This window comes from Schistocerca serialis, chromosome 2 (assembly GCF_023864345.2).
Source record: "Schistocerca serialis cubense isolate TAMUIC-IGC-003099 chromosome 2, iqSchSeri2.2, whole genome shotgun sequence".
NCBI classification, from domain to species: domain Eukaryota; kingdom Metazoa; phylum Arthropoda; class Insecta; order Orthoptera; family Acrididae; genus Schistocerca; species Schistocerca serialis.
The window spans coordinates 181,235,105-181,254,105 of NC_064639.1; the positions used below are offsets into that span (position 1 = coordinate 181,235,105).

At 40.2% G+C, this 19,001-nt stretch overlaps 1 protein-coding gene across 1 annotated transcript in view; it reads right to left on the reverse strand.

Moving 5' to 3' along the window:
• The window catches only part of LOC126456887 (probable ATP-dependent RNA helicase DDX46), a 169,110-nt gene that overhangs the window by 119,900 nt on the left and 30,209 nt on the right, over positions 1-19,001 (reverse strand). The window contains exons 5-6 of the mRNA XM_050092717.1: positions 16,599-16,725; positions 11,368-11,540 (exon numbers count right to left, since the gene is read on the reverse strand). Of these exons, the coding sequence (XP_049948674.1) occupies positions 11,368-11,540; positions 16,599-16,725 (300 nt within the window). The remainder of the gene's footprint in view (positions 1-11,367; positions 11,541-16,598; positions 16,726-19,001) is intronic.

Below are 19,001 nucleotides of genomic sequence, written 5' to 3' on the forward strand. Positions count from 1 at the left end.
GGGCCCTTGTTCCTTCCCCCACCCACCCCTCTTATATGCTAACCGAGTGCCATAAGAAACAAACTGAATAGTTACAGCCAGTTTATTAATGAATATTTCACTTTTAAGAATTTCAGCCTCAGTCTACTTTCAATTAACTGTTGTGCAACAGAGGCTTCAGTATACGAGTAAAGTAAAGCAATTTCATTTTTCAAGTTTGAGAATCAATCACTGGAAAAAATCCAAATCTAAAGAAATGCCCAAATTAAGAGTGCGGGAGTTTTATTTATTTTACATATAGCTTGAAGCACATGACTGACTGGTTTGGTACGTATTCTATTATTTCTGTTCAAGTCAGTAAAAAAGGCTCAGTTGTTCAGATAATAATTTGAAATTCAATTTGCAAAATAAATAACAGCAAAGTAAAAGTGCTTGCTTTTTTTTTTTTCTAAATTTCTTTGATGATGTTACGTTGAGGTCACTGAAAGTCACTGTTCACGTAACGAAGTTCAATACTAACATACAGTTTAATTGCACATTTTCAAATCATTACTCGATTGTACCTTTTTTTCCAAAATTTAATGATAAACGTAATGTAAGAGTGACTTCTCAGTTATCATTACATTAGTGTCAAAAAATGTGACAACCTTCAGTTGCCACGTCAGTGTTTAATAATGCACGTTTTTCTTTACCATCATCTTGTACAGGATTTTGGATGTAAATTACTCTAGTGGGCTGGAGACCATTAATTATTTCCTTTTCCTTCATTAGTGTAGCTTCTGGATTCAGGATCAGTGGTACCCCTTTTCAGTCCAGTGTTGTTCGTAAGTGAATGCACAAAATAACTTTCATTTTTCCAATGACACAAATGTTATACTAGTTGAGGTCTTAAGTGTAGAATTGTGAAGAATTGATAAGCAGAATGCCAAGGCAAACATACTGCTAGAAACACTAGAAGAGGAAGATTTCAGACTAGAAAATAAAAAAGAAATACCAATATACATAGGTCACTGCAGAACCAGTCTTTTGTAAAGGAAGACACTTCAACAAACAAGAATTATTACGGTCCTCAGTAACAGCTCCCATAAGGAAATATTTCCCAACAATGAAAAGTTTCCATATCAACACACCACAACCGAGAAAAGAAGTAATTGGAACACCCCTGAAAAATACAACAGGGAATAATAGAGCAAAACAAAGATAACATTGAAAGAGAAAAGACACTAATGTAAGAAGAAAAACTGTAAGAAGCCTGAAAATAACCACAGAAGAGCCACAAAAATCAACAGAAGACGAAAAGCACAAAAATGGTTTGACCAAGAATGCTTCAGAGAAAGGAAAGAAATCCTGTAGATACTACACATAGCAAAAACACTCAGACAAGACATGCGGAATACATCGAGGAGGCGGCAAGAAAATTAACAAATGGGTGCAAAATCAGATTCATTCACAGCAATGAGGAAGACAGTTTCACCCATAAGAGCACATATCCATCTGGATACATCGGAAACACATTTCTCAGAAATACTGAACAGACAGGAAAAAAAGACAAGGCATAAAAAATTGAAGCAACGGAGACTGTGCACAGCTTTGAATTAATAATAACTAAGGAAGTCAGACAAGCAATAAAAAAAGAAAAAAAAACAAGAAAGTGGCAGGTCTAGACAACATATAAATGGAAAATCCTAAATACTCCAGTACGGAGGAACTATGGAAGGACCATAGACCAGAAGAAGAAGATTGTGTAGTGTTACTTCAGCTGTCTGTATCACGACAGGTGTTTGTTTTCATGTGAGCAGTCAGTTAAAAATGACAAACTCATTAGCTGAGCGCAGCTACCGTCTCTGCAGCAGCAGTGTGTTTGTACCCACAGCTTTGCGCTTCAATAACTGTCTAGCCTATATCTCTGACATCTTTAGTATGTACAAGGACTGTGATTGCTACTTTCAGATGCGAGCGGAGTTCATGACCCTTCATTCACAGCTCCAGGTGGTGCTGGCTTCAATCACACAGCTTGAGGCTGTTGCCAATGGACATCACTGTGGGGACCCGGATATTGGGCTGCAAGGTGCATCCAGTATATCCCTCACGTCCCCCAGTTGGTCCACTACTGCGACAGTTGCGGCAGGCAGCGAAAGACTTTCCGGAGGACCGTTCAGGAAGCCTTCTCAGTTTATCTGACAAACACATTTAAGACGCTATCAGTGGTTGAAAAAGATCTTAAGTCAGATGCAGTTGTTTGCGCTGTTCTACATCTACATGGCTACTCTGCAAATCACACTTAAATGCCTGGCAGAGGGCTCATCAAACCATCTTCACACTAATTCTCTATTATTCCACTCTTGAACCGCGCATGGAAAAAAAACACCTACATTTTCCTGTGCGAACTCTGATTTGAAAATCCATTGTTGATAGCAGTCAACACTTCCCATGAGTAAAGAGCTAGTTGTGTTTCACAAGAAGGATGTTTTCTGAATCCATGTTGAATATGTGTCAATAGACCATTTTCTCTTCAAGGTAATTCATATTGTTCGAACACAATTTATGTTCCAAAATCCTGCTGCATATCGATGTTAATATTACTATTAATTTATTGGATTACTATCTAATTTATTGGATTACTCCTATTGCCTTTCTTGAATATTAGTGTGACCTGTGCACTTTTCCAGTCTCTGGATATGGATATGGATTTTACATAATGTGAGTGGTTGTACATGACTTAAGTATGGAGGCTCTTGCATCAGCATATTCTGAAGGGACATAACTGACTGGAAGACTTGCTTTTATCAAGTGACTTAATGTGTTTAACTACTCCAAGAATATTTATTTCTCAGTTACTTATGTTGGTAGCTGTTCTTGATTCAAATTTTGGAATATTTACTTTGTCTTCCTCCTTGAAGGAATTTCGGAAGGATGTGTTAAGTAACTCTGCTTTAGCGGCACTGTCATCAATAAAATTTCCATTGCTATCATGGAGAGAAGGCATTGATTGTATCTTGTCGCTAGCATATTTTACACATGACCAGAATCTCTTTCGGTTTTCTGCCAGGTTTTGAGAAAAACTTTCTTTATGGAAACCATTAAAAGCATCTCACACTTAAGTCCACACTAAATTTTGGGCTTCTGTAAAAGATAACCAATCTTGGGAATTTTGCAAGTGTTTAAATTTGGCATGCTTTTTTTCCATTGTTTTTGCAACACTGTTCTGACCTGTTTTGTGTAAGATAGGGTATCAACTTCATTATTTGTTAATTTATTTGGTATACATCTCTCAATTGCCATTGACATTATTTCTCTGAATTCATGCCACACATCTGGTCTCCACTCACATTGTTAAATTGGAAGGAGTGGAGATTCTCTCTCAGGAAGGTGTGAAACTACTTTTTTGAATAAATATATTTTTCATTTATTTTTGGTGGATTTGGGAGCTATAGTATTCAGTACACTATGACAACCATGTGTTCACTAATGCCTGTATTCATTTTGATGCTCGTTATTAGCTCAGGCTTATTTGTTAGTAAGAGGTCAACTGTGTTTTCATAACTGTTTACTATTCACCACAACTATAATTGTATGAGTTGGGTGCCTGTTTGAAATTAGACTCAAGTTTTCTTTGACCCTTTCACCAATTGTATCATTTGAGTAGGGAGGTCGGTAAAAGGATCCAACTATTATTTTATTCCCGTTGACCTCTACCCACACTAACTCAGAAGAATTATCTACTTCAGTTTTGCTACAAGATATAGTACTTTTAACAGTAACACATACACCACTGCCAACTGTATTTAGACTATCCCTTCTGAACAATGTTAGATCCTTCACAAAAATTTCAGCTGAACTTCAGCCAGTTTTCAGTTCCTATAATGATTTGAGCATCCGTGCATTCTAGTACTTCGAGCTTTGGTACTTCCCCAACAAAGCTATGACAACTTAGAGCTATTATACCAATGGTTCCTAGATTTATGTTTTTCCTGTGTTCGATCTGCACCCTTCAAGACTGAAGCCTGTTTTGTGTTTTCCCAAGACCCTCTAACCTAAAAAAACCATCCAGTCCAAGCCACAAATGCTACCCGTGTAGCCGTCTCCTGACCTATTTAGCGGAACCTGAATGCCCACTATCTTACGGCACAAGTCGAAGAATGTGCAGCCTACACAGTCACAGCACTGTCTGAGCCTCTGATTCAGCCCCTCCTCTCGGTTATGTACCCGAGGTTCTCAATTGGTCCTGTTGACTGTGCTGCAAATGGAGAGCTCTGCTTTCACCTCGCAGGCAAGACTGGCAGCCTTTACCCCTTCCGATATCCACTTGAAATCTGAAAGAATCTCTTACAACCCAAAGCAACACTGGTACCAATATCAGCTGCTAAGTGCAGTTGGCTGCACCCTGCACTCTTCAAGGCATCCAGAAGGATTCAGTCTATGTCTGGAACGACTCCACCCACTATGCACACGGAGTGCACACTGGCTTTCTTCCTCTCTTGGCAGCCGTACCACTAGGGAGCCCTATAATGCACCTAACACTGAAGCTCCCAACCACCAATAACCCCAGCCTTTATGACTGCCCGGATCTTGCAGGCTGACAGGGTTCCTCTGAAACAGGGCAAGTGACTGCATCTGGCAGAGGGACACTGTCAGCCAAAGACTAACCGGGGACACCTTACATTCAACCCCACAGGAAGTCTTATGCAGCCCGCCACGTCCTGAAGTGACCTCCCACTCAAACACGGGTGGGGGGTCAACCTCATTGTGAGCAGTAACTGGGCTGGCCACCAGTGCAGACCAATCGGCAGAGTTGTGGGTCATGACAGATGTCCATTGGATCCCCACAACTGTGATGTCCATCCACTGCAGCCTCAAGCTGTGTAACCGAAGCCAACACAGCCTGCAGTTGAGAGCTGAGTGTCAGCAACTCAGGTCTCATCGCACACAGCAAGCACAGTCCTTGGCCACAATAAAGACAGTGGAAAACTACACTAAACAGACAAACATATGACTACTGACACGCACTGCAGAAGTCTACCGTAGACACTGACCAAAACACAAGAACAGTGGGAAATAAAAATTAAATTACCATGCAGAAATTATTCAAAACTAAACTACCAAAGCACATAAGGTAAGACTAAATAATTCGCTCCTGCTTAGGAACTCGTAAAATCAGTTGCTTTTCGACACAAATGAAAATGCGACTACTGTGCCTGGTAAATATTAAATTAACACACAAAAATTCAAAAACTAAACTATCAAAGCACACAGATGAAACTATAATTCGCTCCTGGTTAGTAACTCAAAAAATGTCATAAAATCAGTTACTTTGCTGTTGCTCTTGTTGATTGGTTGGTGTCTGATGCCTGATTTCCAGAGGACACTTCTCGGCCTGCAAGATCTGAGCATTCACAGAGGTGGAATTACTGGTAGTTGGGAGCCCCTATGTCAGACACATATGGGGGCCGTTGGAAATTAGCTGCTAAGGAGAGGAAGAAATCCAGTAAAGCCAGTGTGCACTCTGTGTTTATACTACGAAAAGTCATTCCAGACATGAAACAAAGCCATGAAGAGCACATCAACTGTAGGTGGTGACTCATATCGGTATTAACGATGTGGGTCACTAGGGACTGGAAGAGATTCTCTTTAGTTTCAGGCAACTAGCTGAAATGGTAAAGCTGCCAGTCTTGCAGGATCAAGCCAGAGCTCACCATCTGTAGCATCGTCAACAAGACTGACTGTGGCCTCTAGTACAGAGTTGATTGGAGAGTCTGAATCTGACACTCAAGCAATTCTGCAACAATGTAGGTAGCAGATTTCTCGAGTTGCACCAATGGGGTGGGGAGGCTTCGTGTTCTGCTTAAAAGGTCAGGGGTCCACTACACACAGGAGGTGGCTACGCTGTTAGCAGGGACAGGGTGGAATGGACAGGGCAGTTTTTTAGGTTAGAAGGTCTCAGGAAATTACAGAAAGGGCTTTAGACTGAAAGGGTGCAGGATGAACATAGGAAGAGAATAGACATACTAACAGTAAGTATTGTATTAATTGTAAACTGTCTTCTGTGTTGGGAAAGAACCGGAGGTACTGAAAGCTAGCTAAAGGCGGAGGTAAGTTCAGCTGCAATTTACAAGGACCTAAGAGTGTTTTCCTGTGAGGTTATACTTGACAACTGGAATGAAAAGTCACAACGTAAATAAATTAATAATTGGTTCCTCTTATCAACTTCCCAACTCAGATGATTCAGTTGTTGAGTAGTTCTAGTGACCACAAGGTGGTCGTAGCTACAATGACCACTGCAATATTCAAGTCCACCAAATGTAAACATAAAATGAAAAGTAAAGTGTGTCAAATGAGAAATTTACACTAAATAAATTAATAAAGGATGTTACCAATTCCCTATTGTACACAAAATAGGCAAGAACACTGTTACAAAAGCAAAAAATTAAAGCATGCTAAATTTAAAAGGATGCAAAATCTCCAAGACTGATGACGTTTTATGAAGCTTGAAACTTAGTGCAGATTTCAATGTGAGATGCTTTTAATAACTTCCACAGTGGAACTCAAGTCTCAAAAATCTGACAGAAAATCCGAAGAGAGTCTGATCATATACAAAGGCCTATGGCAAGAGACAATCAACAGCTTCGCTGCACAATACCAATGGTAGTATTAGCAATGACAGTGCCACTGAAGTGGAGTTACTGAACACAGCTTTCCGAAATTCCTTCAACAAAGAAGACAATTACATATTCTACGATTCGAATCAAGAACAGCTGCCAACATCAGTAACTTAGAAGTAGATATCCTCAGTGTAGCAAAACAGATTAAATCACTTTTAAAGGCAAGTTTTCCAGTCCAGATAGTATACCAATTATGTTACTTTCAGAATATGCTGATACAATATCTCTATACTTAACAATCATAGACAACCACTCACTTGACGAAAGATCCATACCAAACGACTGCTAAGTTGCATAGGTCACATCAATACTGAAGAAAGGAAATAGGACTAATCCAATGAATTACTGACAGATATTAATGACATCAATTTGCAGCAGGATTTTGGAACATATGCTATGTTTGAACATTCTGAATCACCTCAAAGGTAAAGATCTACTGACACACAGTCAGCATCGTTCATGTCAAACACAACTAGCTCTTCATCCACATGAAGTAATGAGTGCTTTCGCCACGAGATCTCAAACTGACTGCATATCTCTAGGTTTTCACAAAGCTGTTGACACCATTTCTGACACGAGACTTCTAACCATATTGCGTGCCTATGGAGTGTCACTTCAGTTGTGCAACTGGACTCGTGAGTTCCTGTCAAAACAGTCAGAGTAGTCAATGGAAAATCATAGAGTAAAACAGAAGTCATATCTTGTGTTCCTCAAGAGTGTGTTACAGGTCTCTTCTGCCGTTCCAAATCTATATAAATGATTTAAGAGACAATCTGCGCAGCCCCCTTAGATTGTTTGCAGATGATACTGTCATTTACCACCTAGTAAAGGCATCAGAAGATAAAACCAATTACAAAAAGACATAGACACAATATCTGTTTAGCATGAAAAGTGGCAACTGTCTCTCAATAAGGAAACTATGAGGTCATCTGCATGACTACAAAAAGAAATCTGTTAAAATTTCAGTTACACAACAAACAAATTTAAAGACTATCAATTCAACTAAATACCTGGGAACTACAATTACAAACAACTTAAATTGGAATAATCACATACATAATGTTGTGGGGAAAAGCAAACCACAGACTGTTTTTTATTGACAGAACACTTAGAAAGTGCTACAGGCCTACTAAGGAGACTGTCTACACTAGGCTCGTCCATCCTTTGATAGAGTATTGGTGTGTGATATGGAATCCTTACCAGATATGATTGGTGGAAGACATTAAAAATGTCCACAGAAGGGCAGCTCATTTTTCAATATCACGAAATATGGAAGAGAAAGTCATGGACATTATTTGCGAGTTGGGGTGTCAATCTTTAAAAGAAATGCCTTTTTCATTGCAGCGAGATATTTTCATGAAATTTCAATCACCAACCTTCTCCTCTGAATGTGAAAATATTTTATTGTCACTAAACTATATACGGAGGAATGATCATCATCATAAAATACGAGAAATCAGAGCTCATACAGAAAGATTTAAATGTTTATTTTTCCCATGCATTGTTAGAGAATGGAACAGTAGAGAAATAGCCTGAAGGTGGTTCGAAGAACCCTCTGCCAGCCATTTAAGTGTTAATTGTATAGTGTTGATGTAGATGTACAGTGTGTAAACTTTTAGATGGCAGACCTCTCCCTAGTCCTGAATCGGTAGAAGACAGTAAACGTCGTGAGGCTTCGGTAGGCACGTAGTTTCGACTGCTGCCAACATTATGTAGCTGACTGTGTTGTACAAGGTAGCCATTGTCGTCTGCTTCGTTATTGTTTTGCGCTGTACTGTTCTGCGTGTTTTTATTGTGCAGTTGTGCTAAATATTTTCAAAATGAGCGAAGAGGCAGTTGCTGGCCCATCTTGGGAGTCGCCAACAACCCCTACCGGTAGGCCTACGGTTAGATGGAAACCAGTATTACGTAGCGATGCTCGCAAAATTATCGGATGAATGGTTTGTGAGCGCATGGTAGACAAACATACATACATTCATTTTTATATATATAGATTTTAATGTACATGACGATTTCAGTTTCGTTTACAAACATTTAAGGCGAGTTTTACTTCCAAGCCTTTTGTCTGCTTTCGTGTAAGCATGATGCGCAATTTGCAGTGCCAGCACTGCAACTGGTAGGCGTGCCTTCCCCCCCCCCCCCCCCCCCCCAACGGCTCCTCTCCCCTCGCCAGCCGATGCTTGCTTCCTCCTCTCCCCGCACTCCCCTCATAACTCTGCCGTCTTACAGTTAACACACTGTAGATAGACTTGGAGTTCTACAGCATACCAGCCATGTTGGATGACAGCTGGGCCAGAAAATGTAGGAACCGTAGACATCTCACAATAAGGCTTTAAATACATGGGTTTCACCAAAAAATATGCATTAACAATGAATTCCACAAAGCGAATGAAGATTGACTAAAATAATTGTATGTTAATGATCAATCTGAGTGCAATTTTCTCACTAATAAAAGAATTATCAAGTGTCTGTCCAGTTACAAACAGATTCAGGTAAACTGCAGTTTGAATGTGGTAGATGTTCATAAAAAGCAGTATACATTCTCACGGTTGGCAGCATGACAAATTCAGTTGCCCGATAACCACTCCCCTCCCCGCACTCATCCTAGTTCTGAACCAAACTGGTGCCACTGTTCCCCCTCCAACGCGAACATAGTGCTGTGCTTGAGCAACTGTGAAACACTGACTGCAACACCTTTTTGGGTGCTGGTCATGCATAACAACAGCAAATAATATATAAATAAATGATCGCAATTCTTAAACTTTCGCTTGTCCCACAATCTAATGGCTTACATTGGTATTATCTCAACAATGGGTCTTGCTACTGCAACTTATTCTCACGATAACAATTACAGCCAATTTAATAAGATCTATTTCCTTTGTTAGATATTTAATTCTGGATTAACTTTCTTTCATATTTCATCTGAATGTCACCATATTGTTCTAGAACTGGTTAAAATCTGGTAAACATTTACTTGGTATTCTAATACGTGAACAGTGACCAAATTTCTCAATTGCAACCCACTTGGTAAATCAATATAGTCTCTGATAAGCAAATAAAATACTGACTTGAGATCAGAGTCAAGTAATTTTGGCCTTTAAATGTTACTTTTACTTAAAAGTCAGCATAAATATTGAATGCTATTTCCTCCTGTATTTCACAAAATTGTCAACTTTCAAGCAGAGCAATATAGTGGCTAGTTCATAGTTACTTGCATATCCCTCGCACTAGCTCCATGTGAGTTAAATGTCCTATGATTGAATGAGCACAGTCGATACTATATAGAGCACTTCAGCGTGTTGGGAAATTTTGAGCCAGTTCAAATGCAAGTATTGTTTGCCTTTCGAATTCTTCAAAATAAGTCTGCACATGATCCCAACAACTGAAGCTTCATCTGTAAATGTAAGATGACCCCTATATTAATCTATAAACAGTGTAAGAATGTTGTCCATGGCAGCAATAGCTTAATCTGTGAACATAAGACCACCAGGCATTTTTTTAATGGAAGAATTTGGGGAAAAACCTTATCTTATAATTGAAAAAGGATGATGTAACTTACCAAACGAAAGCGTTGGTATGCTGATAGACACACAAACAAACACAAACACACACACAAAATTCGAGCTTTCGCAACCTAAGGTTGCTTCATCAGGAAAGAGGGAAGGAGAGGGAAAGACGAAAGGATGTGATTTTTAAGGGGGAGGGTAAGGAGTCATTCCAATCCCGGGAGCGGAAAGACTTACCTTAGGGGGAGAAAAGGACAGGTATACACTCGCACACACACACATATCCATCCGCACATATAGAGACACAAGCAGACATATGTAAAGGCAAAGAGTTTGGGCAGAGATGTCAGTCGAGGCGGAAGTACAGAAGCAAAGATGCTGTTGAATGACAGGTGAGGTATGAGCGGCAGCAACTTGAAATTAGTGGAGGTTGAGGCCTGGTGGGTAACGGGAAGAGAGGATATATTGAAGGGCATAAGATGGCAAGTTCCCATCTTATGCCCTTCAATATATCCTGTCTTCCCGTTACCCACTTGCAATCTTAGGCCCTTATATCCTCTCTTCCCGTTACCCACCAGGCCTCAACCTCCGCTAATTTCAAGTTGCCGCCGCTCATACCTCACCTGTCATTTAACAACATCTTTGCCTCTGCACTTCCGCCTCGACTGACATCTCTGCCCAAACTCTTTGCCTTTAGATATGTCCGCTTGTGTGTGTGTGTGTGTGTGTGTGTGTGTGTGTGTGTGTGTGTGTGGGCGCGCGCGCGAGCGTATACCTGTCCTTTTCTCCCCCTAAGGTAAGTCTTTCCGCTCCCGGGATTGGAATGACTCCTTACCCTCCCCCTTAAAACCTACATCCTTTCGTCCTTCCCTCCCCCTTAAAACCTACATCCTTTCGTCCTTCCTCCCCCTTCCCTCTTTCCTGATGAAGCAACCTTAGGTTGCGAAAGCTCGAATTTTGTGTGTGTGTTTGTGTTTGTTTGTGTGTCTATCAGCATACCAACCCTTTCGTTTGATAAGTTACATCATCCTTGTTTTTAGATATATTTTCCCATGTCGAATGTTTCCCTCTATTATATTTATCTTATAATTGGTTTAATATAGTAATAAATTTCAGATATTGAATGAAAATACTGAAATGTGATACTACTGTTTACAATGATTTATTCCCTTCTAGATACAAGGGTGTAAGATGATTATATATGTGGTTCACCTTCTTATTACCTTCATAAAAGCATCTAATGGATCTACTTCATCCTCCACTTCAGCTTCAGCTTCAGCTTCACCTTCTTCTTTATTTTCCTTATTTTCCTTGTTTTCCTGTTTGTCTTGTTTTTCTTCTTCCTCATCACTATCATCTTCCAGTGTCCACTTCTTTGCCGGTACTGGAAGATTAGCTGTAACATAAAAATACCTTAAAACCATTCATATGAACTCATTAAAGTATTCAGATATATGTAAGCAGCACTTATAAAGAAGTACAGAGTTGCCCACTTTTCAAAGTAGATTTGTCTTACGGGTGAATCTAAGTTCTGCTACTCTCTCAGAAGTTCTCTCCGGTTATTTGCCGAATATTGATTTAAGAAACCATTTTCAACAATGGCTCACTACATAGTGATTTGTTACATTTGTTTCCTCAACTGCCTATTAGATTGTATCACTGTGAAAATGCCTGCATGCCAGTGCAAAAACAGAGTGTGGAATATGTGTGGTGTTTCTACAGGAAATATTTCCACTGACTCATTTAAAAGCAACTCTGGTGCCTTTTTATCATTTTGCTTGAACACTGACAGTTGAAATGCATTATTACAGATATGTTCTCTTCTTTCTTTAGTGCATCCATCTTATGGCAGGTTTAAACTGGAGATTCTCGATTGTGTATTGTTCTGAGCATCTTTCTTCATCTGTTAATGTGTGTGTTTATTGTAATGTTGTCCACCATTCCAATTCTCTTTCTCTCATTCCTTCCACTTTTCTTTCTATAATTCAATTCTTTGTTGCAGACAATTCATACACAATATATGTTCCAGCCAACACTTCTTTCCTCCTTCCTAATCACTTCTAGTTATCTTCTTTCACCCCCTCTTTTTCTTATTATTAAGTCTGTCAGTCCACTTCACCTTAAGCATTCTTCCCCACAACCATACTTCAAAACTTCCTTTCTTCTTTCTTTTTAACTGTCCATGATTCAGTGCTGCACAACACTACATGCCACACACAACATTTAGCAAATCTTTTCCTCCGCTCCGTTGGAATTATTCTAGCTGGTATTAACTTCTTCACCTTTTCGAATGCTCACTTTCCAATAGATATCCTCTTCCTCATTTCTTCTGTGCAGCTTCCTTTCCATGTCACTGAACTCCCCTGGTACAGAAATTACTTAACTTGTTCTATCGTTTTTCCGTCTCCCTTCTTGCTTATTCTCATCACTTTTGTCTTTCCTATATTTAAATTCACTGCATACCTAATGTCCCTTCTTGCAAAGCTATTCAACACCTTCTGTAGCAGCTCTTCTGTTTCCGTAAGTACTGCTTTATCCTTACACCCCCACCCCCCAATTATAATATTATTGTTGTGGCTTGGCAAGACAGCCAAGCCCCTATGAGATAGCCGAAAGTCAAGCGTTTAAGCTCACGCAGGATGGCGTGAGGTCTGGAAAATGACAAGGTCTTTATAGTAGCAAAAATAGTACGTAGCTTCTGGAATATTTAACTTTAATCCATAATTGGTGAACATCGGTCTGACGGTACATGCATCACAAGATAAATAGCAAATGATAATGGCGCCTTGCTAGGTCGTAGCAAATGACGTAGCTGAAGGCTATGCTAACTATCGTCTCGGCTAATGAGAGTGTAATTTGTCAGTGAACCATCGCTAGCAAAGTCAGCTGTACAACTGGGCCGAGTGCTAGGAAGTCTCTCTAGACCTGCCGTGTGGCGGCGCTCGGTCTGCAATCACTGATAGTGGCGACACGCGGGTCCGACGTATACTACCGGACCACGGCCGATTTAAAGGCTACCACCTAGCAAGTGTGGTGTCTGGCGGTGACACCACAATTATAATGCATCTTGCATCCTCTACGGCCATATCTATAGCTTCTTCTCTATATATATTGAACACTTTACGTGAACATCTTTATCTTGCACCTCTTTCAATGCTCGTTTCTTCTGTCTCCTCATGACCTACTCTTACTATCACATTTTCCTCTATTAACCTTCTATCTTTTCAGTCTATTCCAATATCTTTTAAAATTCTCAACAATATACTACAGATGACTCTACTGAATGCATTCTCCCAGCATATAAACCAAATACACACCTCCTTGTCCATTTCTATCATCCTCTTTCTAGTCATTCTCAAACAACCTATATCATCTCTTGTTCCTTTACCCTTTTTGTATCCAAACTGGTCTTCCCCAGTATTTTAGTCAATTTTCCTTAGTATCACTCTTGCTACGGAATGTGTAACACGACTGATAATACTAAATATCCTATAGTCTTTACATTATTTTGCAGGGCACTGAATTTTGTTACTGAATTTGGACCTAAGACTTTCAATGCCTCAGATGGTATTCTGTCACAGCTCAATGCTTTCTCCTTCCACAATTCTTCATCTAGTTTCTACAATCCCCAATTCAATACCTTAGGACTTCAGTCTTCTTGATTCTGTTCCCCTTCATCTTCCAAAACCAGTCTCATGACATCAGCCTGTGCGCTGTACAACTCTTACACATAATCCATCCCTTTCTCCTCCTTTTCTATACATATTGTCTTCTTTAATGTTTATTTAACATTCGTTATTTGCTAATTTCCCTTTTTACTACAGATTTCACTGCTCTGTACATTTCTTCCAGTTTTTCTTTCTTTTCCAATTCTTCTAATGCCTCACATTGTTTCCTCATTCAATCTTCTCTAACTCGTCAGTTAGCCCTGCTACATCACTGTTCAGTTTTCTACACTGTCTTCTGGCTTCTTCCGAATTGTTGTTTTGCCATTTCTTGTGAACATCCATCTTATCTGCCAAAGGACAAACACCAGTAGACAAGCACGAGAGAATGAAGAATGCATATGGGGCAGCATTTCCATCAAAAACAACCACTGTGGAATGGGTGCCAAGTTCCAAAGGGGTATTGCTGATTCATGATAATGTGCATCCCCATAATGTAAATGTTGTAAAGCAGAAGTTGCACCAGCTGGAGTGGGAGACAACTGAGCATCTGTCCTATATTCCTGATATCTCCCCGTGTGATAATCACACCTACGATTCCTCAAAAAAGGACTTGAACTGCCAATGCTTCCTGTCGGATGAGGATATGCAACAGGCAGTTACGGACTTATTCACACAGCAGGACATGGTTTTTTACCAAATAGGTATCTTCAACCACGTGAGATGTCACCCTCAATGCTAATGGCGATTTTGTCTGATTGCAATACTGATTCTGGGCTGTACAGCCTTTGAACAGAATTTTTTTGATCATCTTATAGTTTAAAAAGATGGCACAATGTAGAAAATAATGCACTAGAAAAAATTAAATGGCTGTTACTGCCATCACAATGTTCGCCAAGTCCCGGTCAGAAAAACAACAACAATATGGAAAGGATAGATTGCTACTAGCCACATGGAGAAGGTGTCGACTTGCAGATAGGCACAATGAAAAAGACTGCTAAAATATTTAAGCTTATGGACAAAGTTCTTCTTCCAAAGAAGAAAATACATACACATTCGCACAAGAACTCATACATACGTGGCCACTACCTCCAGCAGAGCACCTGGAGACAACAGCCATATCTGCACGAGTGATGCTTGTGTGAATATTTGTGTGTTTTCTACTTCAGAAGAAGGACTCTGTCCAAAACTTTAAATATGTATGTGGTGTCTGTTCATTCAGACATGTCCTAAAGAAATGGCAAATTTTGATCCAGTAGCCACTTTTGGATTAAGACACAAAGGAATTACAGACATTGGCTGTGAGTGGGAATTGATTGAAATCAATGGGGAAAGTTGAAAATTTATGCCAGACTGTCGAAAACACCATTTGAACCTGAGTCTCCTCCTTACTAGGCAGATGCTCTGAACACTGAGTCGTTTGGACTCAGTGGTCACTGCAACTGCACGGACGACTATATTGCACGCCTCCTGTCAGACCCAAATTCTCAACTTACCCAGTCACTACCACTGTAGTTCCCCTTATCCAGTACCCTACTTACTCATGGCTTTTCACTGATACTGAAAGAACACACACCACATATACATAATTAAGATGATGACAGCCAATGATCTCTTCTGCGCAGGTGCATACCACATACTAGCTCTTACGGGAATCTGAGAAATGCCACAAGTAATGAGGATAATGGGCAAAGGGCACTACATTAATGTTGTGTTTATAAGTTGAGAATTTGGGTCTGACAGGAGGCGTGCTACGGCAGTCAGTGCACTTGCAATGACCACTGTGTCTGAATGGCTCAATGGTCAAAGCACCTGCCTAGTAAGCAGGAGACCCAGGTCTGAATCCCGGCCCAGCACAAATTTTCAACTTTCCCTTTGATTTAAATCAAAGCCCACTCTCAGCCAATGTCTGTAATTCATTTGTGTCTTAATTAAATATTTTATAAGTCTTTTTCATTGTGCATGGCTGAGATTCAATGTCTCTTCTATGTGACCAGTAGCAGTCTATTACTTTCATATTGTTGTTATTGAACTCACTGTGGTTAAAAAGAAACCTAAATAATTGTTAACAAATAATAAATAAATTACAGTGATCACATCAAAGAATTTGCCTTACAGAGACTTCTACTTCCAAATAAAAACCAAAGAGTTTATCTACAATGGACCTTTATTACTTTTTAAAAATGTTAGCTACAAAAACTGCTGCTCCTAATACTATGAACACCACAAATAATTCCAGAATGAGATTTTCACTCTGCAGCGGAGTGTGCGCTGACATGAAACTTCCTGGCAGATTAAAACTGTGTGCCAGACCGAGACTCGAACTTGGGACCTTTGCCTTTCGCGGGCAAGTGCTCTACCAACTGAGCTACACAAGCACAACTCACGCCCCGTCCTCACAGCTTTACTTCTGCCAGTACCTCGTCTCCTACCTTCCAAACTTAACAGAAGCTCTCCTGCGAAACTTGCAGAACTAGCACTCCTGAAAGAAAGGATATTGCGGAGACATGGCTTAGCCACAGTCTGGGGAATGTTTCCAGAATGAGATTTTCGCTCTGCAGTGGAATGTGCGCTGATATGAAACTTCCTGGCAGATTAAAACTGTGTGCCGGACCGAGACTCGAACTTGCACATGCCCGCGAAAGGCAAAGGCAAAGGCAAAGGCAAAGGTCCCGAGTTCGAGTCTCGGTCCGGCACACAGTTTTAATCTGCCAGGAAGTTTCAGCACAAATAATAATTATAATTAATTTTATATGTGTGAATAAAGAAGAGAAAAACATATCTCCCACCTAGTAGGTTTCCTTTGATTTCCTTCTTTGTAATCTCCAGCTCCTTCTTCTTCCTCTCTGCTCGCCATCTCTCAATTCTTTCTCTGCGTTTCTGCATTTCTAATTCTAATCGTTTCTGCTCTGCTTCCTGGTAAGGCAGAGAACAGGTATGAGAGCTAAGTAATGAACACAATCACAAATTAATATAGCTACTGAATGTATTAGTACATGGCTTCAACATAAACCCTGAGCACAGCACAATTAAAGGTTTTCTATCATTAGTGCTGTCAACATGTGATCTCACGATGACTGGAAATTATCATACAGCACATTTCTCTTCAGCATCATTACACTGCCGCGAGCTGTGGCGCATGCAGTGTAGTGTATCTGTTAGCATCACTGGCTGGCATGCTGCGGATCGTCAGTTCAAAGCTGATGTGAGCAATTATTTGTTATTTAGTATTAATCATTTCAGGAAGGTTCTTGATGAAAACATTTGGTGAGAATCAATAGCAAGACCCCTTCACAGAAGGACAACTGAAGAACAGGAACATGCCACAAGATGTTAACCATCACAACAATCCTATTCATGCCAGTCAACTGCAAATGATTATAGTCGGCGATGGCTCATCGCTGCACCATGCACTTAAGTACCAGCCACTAACCTAGCTGCTGAATTCAGAAAAACTAAGTGAGGCAACCATCTGTGATGGTAAGACCACTACAGATTAAAATTGTCCACTGACAACAGTTACCAAGATGACAGGAAATCTCAGTGACTTGATCATCAATGCACAACAAGTCAGGGCACTACTGTCTAAGGGGCTTCTTTTCCTGCAATGTCAAATGCTTACCACAACCAGCTGAAGAAGATTATGGTCTGTGATGTGGAAACAGTTGTGCTGACAGTCATAAATGGGATTTGTGTCCAGCCAACAGGAACATATACTGTGAGAATAACTATCAATGACACAACACAGGCCTTTGAATCTGTTGTTATGACATACGGTAGTGATGATGTTATTCTCAAACGAGACTTTTTGCTGCCATCAATAGCAATCATTGACTGTGAAAGATCAGAGCTCCAGACAGACGAAGATATTCCAAACAAGCACCTGTACCATAGATTGCACTGGGTGGTTGTTTACTGTTGAAGATATTGTTATTTCACGACTGTCAACAACACATGTTCCAGTCATCAACCAAGATGCACAATTAAAATGTAAAGTTTTTGTCAAAAGCAAGAAGCTACTCATATTCACAAATAAATCTAAATGCCAATGACGATTGAGAACCTTGTGGTGAAGGAGAACTCTGGATCACTAAATGTCAAGAGCAGCCACAATTTGTCCCTAAATGTATGTGCACATGAGACAGCAAGAAAGAGCAGATTAGTATCATTAACGAAGAATCTTGTACCACTACCACTACATGCAACACAGACGAGGAAGCTACTATCTAACTGCCCATAGGGTCTGGCCTGAGCGAAGAACAACACAGTGAGTAATAGCCACCCTGCATCAATTTTTGGATGCCTTCAAAGGCAGTGTGGAGAAAGGGCAGCTCAAACAGCTCATGATAAAACACCAATTTGCCAGTTCAATATGGAGTGTTACTGGGTGAAACCCTTCGAATTTAGGGTGCACAACTAGCTTTACCACCTGGAATAGATGATGTGTCTTTGCTGCCTAGACAACATTGTCGTTATCCCAAAGACATATGCATAACATCTAAGTTGACTGATAACCATGCTGAAGTACAAACAAACAACAGGTCTCTAACAGAATCCGAGAAAGTGCCTCTTCGTTGTATAAAAAATAAAAACCTTGGAGCACCTAGTAAATGACGATTGAGTCTGTCCCAATCTGGAGAAAATAAGATCAGTCACAGGTTGTCCAACTCCTCAGCACATTAGTGATGTAAGAGGTTTTCTCACAAGGAGCTTATACTATCAGAGATTCATAAAGAACTTCGGTACCAAGGCACATCCCTTGCCATCTTTAGCAGGGAGATGCCAAATTTTCATGCAACGAAGTGCAAGAAAGATCTTTCCTTGTCCGTAAAGAGGCACTATCTTCTTCTCCAGTTCTAAAATTGTATGACAAGAATGCCGAGACAGATCTTCACACTGCTGGTAGCAGTTTTTGGATACAAGCAGTCTAGTACAAAATCGGGGTGGTACTGAAAGGGTGATAGATTACGCTTCCACAGTACTCTCCGAGTCCCAGGTGAACTACTCTACAACTGCCTATCATTGCACACAAACCCAGTCTCTCCCATCTACTCAATCTCCCACTTCCAGCTCCACTCCCTCCAAAACCTCAAAATTCCAATCAACACAATCTGGAACCACAACACCCCAATTCAGTAGTTAACCTTTCCTCCAAACCTCTCTCCCAATCCGAAAACTCTGTCCTATCCAAA